Below are 9,509 nucleotides of genomic sequence, written 5' to 3'. Positions count from 1 at the left end.
GTCTGTGCAAATTTAAAGTTAGTCAATTAAGTACAACTTGAAATATTGTGTACATCAGTTCAAGAAATGAAGTTTTGGGAAAAACGCGTTTAAAGTTTTACTTATCAGTCCCCTACAACTGTCAGTTGTGCTCTTTAAACGGCTGTAACTTCGTAAATATTACTAATTCAAACAAATCCTGTTGTAGACGTATTTTCGACGACATATACTTTAAAAGAAACAAACGCTGTACAAAGACAATTTTCCTACGTTTACTGCATTTGTTTATTTCGGTGGTTTAGTTGAATATAGTTTCCAAAATCACCGTTCTTAAAAACAAAGAGGTCGCTGTAAAACCCCTAATTTTTCATGAAGTCGATACTTCAGTTTGTATGACACCAACTTCTATAAAGTGGTAAGTCTATCCTATACTTTGTCTGTGTTTGAAGAAGTTGTTATTGGTTAAGTTGTATCTACGAGAGCGACTTTGCTTTATTTACGTTGTGTGTTGACGATACACAAAAATGTCAGTTCCATCCGTTTCATTGTCAACCAGAAACAAAAAACATTTTTTGGGAGTACCGGCACCTTTAGGATATGTTGCTGGTGTTGGAAGAGGGTAACATGAACGAAACAATATTATTTAACTGATCTAACCTCCTTCGATAAAAAGATACATTAATTTGATAGTTTAATATTTCGGTTTTCAGAGCTACCGGATTTACAACCAGATCTGATATTGGTCCAGCTCGAGATGCTAATGATGTTTCGTAAGTATTTTGTATAGTAAGTTATTAATCATATGTGCATTTAGTAAAAATGTTCAGCTTCTTTTTATATTTTACTTACAGCGACGACAGACATGCCCCACCTACGAAACGTACAAAAAAGAAAGAAGAGGAGGAAGAAGATGAAGAGGATTTAAATGATTCCAATTATGATGAATTTTCCGGATATGGAGGCTCGCTTTTTAGTAAAGTAAAGTATAAATATTTGTAAAAACGAAGTTTTTAGACCACTCAAATTTTTTTTACAAAAGAGCAAAACTCTTGTTACTATCTATCATTGACAATAGATGCATACATTTATTTATATACATTATTTAATAAAGTGTTGTATTCTTCATCTTCTTCAAGGCAGCATCATTCTTGTTTGCCATGTATTTATAATAGTTTAACTCTTTCCTATGATTTAAAGGATACTAGGAGCACACAGCCATGCAAACAAGGCTTCGATTTAATGTATCCATAGAATTATCAAAACTATTGCGTTATCTATAGTATTACAATTTATAGAGTAAATGTAGACTTTTCTGACCGCCATGTAGTGTTTATTATTATAGTCACTCTTTGCGAGGAAAGGGTTAACGTATTGCGCACTAAATGACTAAATTCTTTGCAGGATCCATATGATAAAGATGACGAAGAAGCTGATGCTATTTATGAAGCTATTGACAAGCGAATGGATGAAAAACGTAAAGAGTATAGGGAAAAGAGACTTAGAGAAGAATTAGAAAGGTATCGTCAAGAACGTCCTAAAATACAACAGCAGTTTTCAGATTTGAAAAGAGAATTAGTAAATGTAACCGAAGAAGAATGGAAAAATGTTCCAGAAGTAGGTGACGCCAGAAATCGGAAACAACGAAATCCGCGAGCTGAAAAGTTCACGCCATTGCCGGATTCTGTACTTGCGAGAAACTTGGGGGGTGAAACATCTACTAGTATTGACCCATCGAGTGGTCTGGCATCTATGATGCCTGGTGTAGCGACTCCCGGAATGTTGACTCCTACAGGAGATCTAGATCTAAGAAAAATTGGACAGGCTAGAAACACTTTAATGAATGTTAAGCTGAACCAAGTTTCTGATTCTGTAGAAGGACAAACTGTTGTCGATCCAAAGGGCTATCTCACTGATTTGCAAAGTATGATACCAACGTACGGCGGCGATATAAAGTAAGTTTAAAAATAAATAAGTTTCTTCAAATTCAAATCTTCATTTTGTTTCAGTGACATTAAGAAAGCTAGATTGTTATTGAAATCTGTAAGGGAAACAAATCCAAATCATCCACCAGCATGGATTGCATCTGCTCGTTTAGAAGAAGTTACAGGGAAGGTACAAGCTGCACGAAATTTAATAATGAAAGGATGCGAGGTAAATCCTACGTCGGAAGACTTATGGCTAGAAGCAGCTAGACTTCAACCACCGGATACGGCTAAAGCGGTGATTGCTCAATCAGTACGGCATATACCAACGTCTGTTCGAATTTGGATAAAGGCAGCCGATTTAGAGATGGAAACGAAAGCGAAAAGAAGAGTATATCGTAAAGCATTAGAACACATTCCCAACTCAGTAAGATTATGGAAAGCAGCGGTGGAGTTAGAGGAACCAGAAGATGCACGCATTTTACTTAGTCGAGCGGTCGAGTGTTGCCCAACAAGTGTAGATTTATGGCTTGCTCTCGCTAGATTAGAAACTTACGATAATGCAAGAAAAGTGCTTAATAAAGCAAGAGAAAATATTCCAACTGATAGACAAATATGGACTACAGCTGCAAAATTGGAAGAGGCAAATGGAAATAAACATATGGTAGAGAAAATTATCGATCGTGCAATATCCTCATTGAGCGCAAACGGAGTCGAAATTAACAGAGAACACTGGTTTAAAGAAGCTATGGAAGCGGAGAAAGCTGGTGCAGTACACACGTGTCAAGTTATTGTTAAAGCAATCATTGGTTTTGGCGTAGAAGAAGAAGATAGGAAACATACGTGGATGGAGGATGCGGAATCTGTAAAATCGATATTATATCCGATAGTTGTATTTCATTTAAGAGAAACAATTATTAATTTATTCACTGTTTCAGTGTGCCCAACAAGGAGCTTTGGAATGTGCCAGAGCTGTTTATGCTTACGCATTGTCAACGTTTCCTAGTAAAAAATCAATTTGGTTACGTGCAGCTTATTTCGAAAAAACGTATGGAACACGAGAATCTTTGGAATCTTTACTCCAAAGAGCAGTTGCACATTGTCCCAAAAGCGAAGTACTTTGGCTCATGGGTGCAAAATCTAAGTGGTTGGCTGTAAGTAAAATTAATAGAGATCAAGTCGTGTATTTTTATGATTTACATTTAATTGCACTTTCTTTTTGATAGGGTGACGTTCCAGCAGCTAGAGGCATTTTGTCCCTCGCGTTTCAAGCGAATCCAAATTCGGAGGAGATTTGGTTAGCGGCCGTGAAATTAGAATCCGAAAATTCTGAATATGAGAGAGCTCGACGATTACTCGCCAAAGCGCGAGCATCTGCTCCAACTCCTAGAGTGATGATGAAAAGTGCGAAATTAGAATGGGCCTTGAACAATCTTGATGCAGCTTTACTTCTTTTAAAAGAGGCTTTGGAGGCATTTGATGATTTTCCAAAGTTATGGTTAATGAAAGGCCAAATTGAAGAACAGCAAGGAAATTTAGACAAAGCTTTGGACACATATAATCAAGCGGTAAGTTTCTTTTGTAGCTAAGCTCAATATTTTATTGTTATTTGTATATTTCTGTTCACCATATAGATCAAAAAGTGTCCGAGTTCGATTCCATTGTGGCGTTTACTAGCGCAATTAGAACATAGGAAAGGTCAAGTTACGAAGGCTCGTTCGGTTTTGGAAAAGGCACGTCTAAAAAATTCAAAGAATGCAGAACTGTGGTTAGAAGCCATCAGAAATGAATTAAAAAGTGGTGGTGTTAGGGACATGGCCAATACACTTATGGCGAAAGCATTGCAGGAATGTCCTACATCTGGTTTACTTTGGGCGGAAGCGATTTTTATGGAACCACGACCACAGAGAAAGACTAAAAGCGTTGACGCTTTGAAGAAGTGTGAACATGATCCTCATGTGCTTCTCGCGGTATCCAAGTTAGTGTATAAATACTTTTTTATGAATTTATTAGTATTAATAATAATGTTCATTTAATAACGAACACAACATATATGTTTCAGACTGTTTTGGTGTGAACATAAAATCACAAAGTGTAGAGATTGGTTCAATAGGACAGTAAAGATAGACCCAGATTTAGGAGATGCATGGGCATATTTCTATAAGTTTGAACTTTTAAATGGAACAGAGGAACAACAAGAAGATGTAAAGAAACGTTGCATTGCCGCGGAACCTCATCATGGCGAGAACTGGTGTAGAGTATCCAAGAATATTGTGAATTGGTGTTTGAGTATAGATCAAATCTTAGTATTGGTTGCAAGGGATCTACCAATTCCAATATAATATTCGACAATATAAGTTTAAGTATGTACTGTATATACTTTTTTAAGAATTTATGTGCGACACTAAAATAAATAATCTTGTAAGCATGTTGAGGTAAAAATTTTGTATAATAGTCGCAACCTAGAAATAATTATATTCTTTGGCTCTACGACTTACTCTATAGATAAAACAGGAATTTCAAATTATTAAGTGGTAAACTTCTATCGATTATTTCATATTTATAATAAAATTGCCAATTTGAATTAAAGTCAATGCATTAAAGTCAATTAGTACATACATGTATTCGCCCGTACAAAATAGGTATTAAGTTATTTTGAATAGATGTTATTTTATAAATTTATAAATATAAAACAAGTACTTGTGATACATATCACTGTTTGATAACACGTGTAATGTAGACGTAGAAGAGTGTAAATAAATAAATGCCATAAGGTAAACATGTCGCATTTTGCACTTTTCAATTCGGTTTAGATTGGTTTAGGTTAAAGATCAATGGTATAAAAGAATTCTGTATGATCGAAAACTATACTATTTAAGTGGGAGAAGAGAGCAGATTCCCCTCATGACACCTTATAAGATTCCCCTCAAACGATTTATTTGAGCAGACCGTACATACACTTTAAAGTTATTTAACTCTAATGTTAATTAATATTGTGTTTACAACGTTTGCAGATTAAATATTTTTTATATGTATTGTATATATCGTATTGTATGAAAATAAGTGATAAAAAATAACGACAAAGAAAGGATATATATTTGAACGTAACAGGCGATCAATGTGTTAAGCTGGATACACGGAAAAAATAACAAGTACGCCATATTTGTTTTTGAAGCGACTCATTCTATGCCCAATTTACGATAATGAGGAAAAAATGTCGGTTAAAAAATAAGTTAGAACACGTACATTTACTTCATCATTAAAATTCATCTCTATAATCCATCATTAAAGGAAAGGTATGCAAGTATTCCATTTGGAGCAGTTTGACGTACCTTCAATATTTTGGCTGCACACACATATATAATCAGAAGAAACATTGTAATTCACTGTTTATGTGTGCAATATATATGTCTATGCTTATTACCTATTATGCAAATAAAATTCTGTTATAAAATGGCGAAGAATGATGATTCAATAATTTTTTGTACAAATACTACTCAAGAAAATGAAAGGTTATTATATGAATCTTGCCATAAACATCAAGTAAGTACCACACCTTTTGCATCGCAATATTGGCATATAACACAATATTATTAATGTATCAGTAATTCTTCAGACAGAAACTAAAACCAAGGAAGATTTTGAAAAGTTATTTATTAATCTTAATTACATTTGTCAAATAAGATCAACCACCGAAGTACAATTAAATTCTTCTTGGCACAATAAAAATGTAAGATTCGTAGTAAAATTTCTATTTTGGTCAAATTACTGTCAAGAAATTAATTTTATTATAATTTCCCTTTTTAGGTTATAAATTATACATATGGACCCATCTCGGGATTTCCATCTGGTTCTTGGTGGGGTATTCGTATGGATTGTTCTAGGGATCGTGTTCATGATCCCTTTGACGAAAATATTCAAATTGGACCATTTGGAGTTACTTCAATCTGTACATCAAACGTTAACCTAAGTGAAGATGTTGACTTTGGTAACTCTCTTACCCTTACAGGTCAGAAATATTTTGATGGGAAATCTAACAATGATCCACTTATTAAAAATTATGAAAATCAAATACCAGTGAGATTAATCAGAAGTTACAATTTATTGAATGAGTTTGCTCCAAAAACAGGTTATAGATACGATGGTTTGTACATTGTGACAAACTTTTGGATAGGTATAAACTTAGATTCTACGAAATATTATAAGTTTGCTCTAGTACATTTTAATGATCGAGAGCCGTCACTATGGACTATTAAACAGCCACTTTTAGGTACAAGTAAATCTTTCTCTACTTTACATTTCACACCTATGCCTCTTCGAAACTGCTCAGAAAATTCTCCCCCGAGCATGTATGAATTTAGAAAATATTCACATACTTCTGAATCTGTAATTCCAAAGAGAAAACACGATAAATCGAATGGATTTCTACAACCTCCAACTCTAGAAAATAAAAAAACTGAAGAAAAAGAAAAGAGCATATCTGAAAGTGGGATAGTGATGCGTCATGTATTTAAGAAGGGAAATACAGAATATACACCTAGTTTACCTAGTATGTCTGTTACATCGGAAAATAAATCATTAACCCATATTGGAACGCAAGGATCTAAAGCTCATAATACTAATATTTCTATACGTACAGGATTATATGATTCATCACACAGTACACAGCATGATGTTAAAAAAAATACTTTGCCACCATTTTGTAGAACAGCTAAATCAATTAATTTACTTAAAACTAATCAACACATGGAAAATTTGAATTTATCTAATAAAGATAAAAATAGAAGTCTAGAAGGTAAGATACAAATTATTACAACGAATGAGTTTCCCAAGCGTGTTGATTATATTTCACCTAATACAGTAAAACTAGATTCATTGAAAATTAAGTCAACTAGAGATAAAAATACAGAGTTGAACAGTAGTTCAAATGATACAAGTTTATCTCCTTGTTATAAACACGAATATAATAACAGTAAAGTACACAAAGACATGACAAATTGTTCTACAGACACACATAAAAGTGATGTGTATTCCTCCAATATACCCGTTAATATGTTAAATTTAACAACAAGTTCTATAAGCAGAAATGAGACTTTGGTACATAAAATTGTACCCAAAGAAGTACAGGAATTAAAGTCACTTGACTCTATAGACTCGCTGACACCAGATAAAATTCTACATTTAATTAACAAGAAATGTCATCCTTTATCTAAGTTACTTATGGGCAATATGATTGGACTAACATCGGAACAATCTATAGGATTAAAAACACACGATCTATTGACAGTGCAATCAGAGGCCAAAGATAAAATAATGACACAAAACAACGTTATTGAAGAAACAAAGGAAAAGAAAAAGTTTGAAGGTATTTCAGATGATTTATTAGGAACAAGATATTATAAATTCAGGAGACGCAGAAGATTATCCAGAAAAATAATGAAGAAATCTGAAATAAGAAAAAGTGATAAAACGCACAATGCAGAATTGCAGAAAGGCTCTTTACAGTCTGTAGATGTTTTGGAGCAAAATTTAATAGGTTTTAATGCATGCAATGGTTCTCAAAAAAATATATCACAGGGAGATGTTACGTATTCAAATAGAAGCAATAAAGATATAAAGAATAAAATAATAAAACAGAACAGTATGCAAAAGAAAAAAATACATTGCATGCAAGAATCGACAAAAAATATTAAAAAGGATGTTGAAAGTAAAAACGAAGCGAGAACCCGTTTACGAACTATGAAGGCAGTTAAATCATCGATAAAAAAACACATAAACAAGAAACAAAGACGAGAAATTGCAAATTTATTAATAGATGCAAAAATTGGCCCTAAAATACGTGGCCCACGAAATAGAAGATTGCGATGTATTAGTAATACATACGCGAAACAATCGTACGAACGTTTTAGTAATGTAATGTGTACTTTAAACAAGTGCCGAATTAATTCGGAAATATCTGGACAACGATCTGCTTTCAAGAATAGAAATAAACTCACAAAAATTAGTGGTTATAAAAGCATTAGTGATAAACAAACCAGAAATGTTAAAAGATCGGATATGTTAAATTTAAAGCAGAATAGAATACATAAGAATCTCACTGTTTCCAAAAAGATGAATAAGAACAATGGTTCGTACAAAGTGTTGAATAGTAATAATAATAATAATAATAATAATATTAATACTACTACTACTACTACTACTACTACTACTAACAACAATAATAATAATAATAATAATAATAACAATAGCAACAGTACGAATAACAGTAACAAAAAATCAAAATCTGTTAAAAATGTACAAAGCAATGATACAACAATAATTTCAAACCGAAAAAGAAAATTGATACAAAAAATTCCCAAAAAAATAAAATTTAGTACAGCTGAAGAAATATCATATGAGAACTGTGAAAAAAATGGCTCAAAGGCTTGTAAGACAGATGCAGTAACTCAGTGTTCTCTTATTAAAGAACCATTGATGAGAAACTTGAAATCGAATGATTCAGTACAAAAGTATGGTCGCAATGAGCAATACACTTTTATTAAGATAGAATATGGTGAATTTAAAGATATGAAATCAGAAATGTGCGAAGCTACGAAATCAGATATGGAAAATAAAGATCAGCAAATGCATGAATCTAACAAAAGATATAAATCTTGTATAGAAACTGTGTGTAATATACAACATCCTAAGAATTTAAATATACCTTTAAATAGTGATAGTTTACATACAAAAAAGCAAAGTGAATTTTCAATGGAAAGAGTGTCTGCATTTGTACCTGTTAATGTTTTGGATAGTGATTTAAAAATTGCCCGTCTCAGATCGATAGGATTCAAACCAATAATAAGTTGTAATAACAGCAATGAAGGTATCAACAATCAAAACAAGGGAAACTGTTCTGAAACGTTCAGTAGTAAAGTACTAAAGCAAAATGTTGCTGAAAAATACAATAAATATACTAACGAGGAAAATGATGTTGTTGTATATATGGATGATGAATTACAATATCAAGATATAGAAGATGAAGATAACAATTCGTTGTCTGCTAAGTGCAAAGTGTTGGAGGCAGAACACTGTACATCAAGCAATAAGGGATCATATAATAATCTGTTATTAGAACAAGATTTAGAATCACCTTGGCACGGGTGGAAAAAAGTTATAACAAATAAAGATACATATTGGGTTGGTTGGTAAAAAAATAAATCTTATATGTATCAAGTAATTTGTAATTTTCTGTATTACTATATCGCGATGAGAAAAAATTTATAGGGAAAAGAAACATAAATGAATATATAGTAATATAAATATATATGAGTAAGTGTGTATGTGTATGTATATTCACACACAGACACACATACACATTATATATACTATTATATATACATACATAATTACATACATACATACATATATATATTTATTTATTTTCCGCCAAAATAAAGGCTGTTGACAAAATATTAAGTTATTTTTTCACCGATAGTTGTAACGTTTCGATGTATTGATATAATTATAGATAATGCTTTTGTAGAATAAATAGACTTGAATTTTTGTTAAATTAATCCATATTCAATCACTAATTTCATTGTTATGTCCTTTGCTACGTGTTTTATT

The 9,509-nt window shown here is 32.4% G+C and overlaps 2 protein-coding genes across 2 annotated transcripts; both read left to right on the top strand.

Moving 5' to 3' along the window:
- Positions 1 to 441: 441 nt before the first annotated feature.
- Positions 442 to 4,332, top strand: Prp6 (pre-mRNA processing factor 6). The gene is made up of 9 exons (XM_076312475.1): positions 442 to 598; positions 690 to 749; positions 831 to 957; positions 1,381 to 1,931; positions 1,986 to 2,766; positions 2,840 to 3,055; positions 3,128 to 3,469; positions 3,536 to 3,879; positions 3,964 to 4,332. Exons 1-9 carry the CDS (start codon positions 504 to 506, stop codon positions 4,241 to 4,243), a joined length of 2,796 nt encoding a protein of 931 aa, XP_076168590.1. The 5' UTR covers positions 442 to 503; the 3' UTR covers positions 4,244 to 4,332.
- A 507-nt stretch (positions 4,333 to 4,839) lies between these two features.
- On the top strand, positions 4,840 to 9,436 carry LOC143147326 (uncharacterized). Its single transcript, XM_076312474.1, has 4 exons — positions 4,840 to 5,053; positions 5,193 to 5,444; positions 5,518 to 5,631; positions 5,709 to 9,436. The coding sequence occupies exons 2-4, from the start codon at positions 5,331 to 5,333 to the stop codon at positions 9,090 to 9,092; spliced, it is 3,612 nt and encodes a 1,203-aa protein (XP_076168589.1). The 5' UTR covers positions 4,840 to 5,053; positions 5,193 to 5,330; the 3' UTR covers positions 9,093 to 9,436.
- The last annotated feature ends 73 nt before the right edge of the window (positions 9,437 to 9,509 follow it).

Source organism: Ptiloglossa arizonensis, chromosome 5, assembly GCF_051014685.1.
Source record: "Ptiloglossa arizonensis isolate GNS036 chromosome 5, iyPtiAriz1_principal, whole genome shotgun sequence".
NCBI classification, from domain to species: domain Eukaryota; kingdom Metazoa; phylum Arthropoda; class Insecta; order Hymenoptera; family Colletidae; genus Ptiloglossa; species Ptiloglossa arizonensis.
The sequence above is the reverse complement of the archived record's forward strand: the minus strand, read 5'-3'. Positions and strand labels throughout refer to the sequence as shown.

Excerpts from the sequence above, each read along its gene's own strand:
- Prp6 (XM_076312475.1), top strand. The coding sequence starts at position 504 with ATGTCAGTTCCATCCGTTTCATTGTCAACCAGAAACAAAAAACATTTT. Across the intron at positions 958-1,380 it reads GAGGCTCGCTTTTTAGTAAA|GATCCATATGATAAAGATGA; the intron begins GTAAAGTATAAA and ends AATTCTTTGCAG. Across the intron at positions 2,767-2,839 it reads GGATGGAGGATGCGGAATCT|TGTGCCCAACAAGGAGCTTT; the intron begins GTAAAATCGATA and ends TCACTGTTTCAG.
- LOC143147326 (XM_076312474.1), top strand. The coding sequence starts at position 5,331 with ATGCAAATAAAATTCTGTTATAAAATGGCGAAGAATGATGATTCAATA. Across the intron at positions 5,445-5,517 it reads AATCTTGCCATAAACATCAA|ACAGAAACTAAAACCAAGGA; the intron begins GTAAGTACCACA and ends GTAATTCTTCAG. Across the intron at positions 5,632-5,708 it reads CTTCTTGGCACAATAAAAAT|GTTATAAATTATACATATGG; the intron begins GTAAGATTCGTA and ends TTCCCTTTTTAG.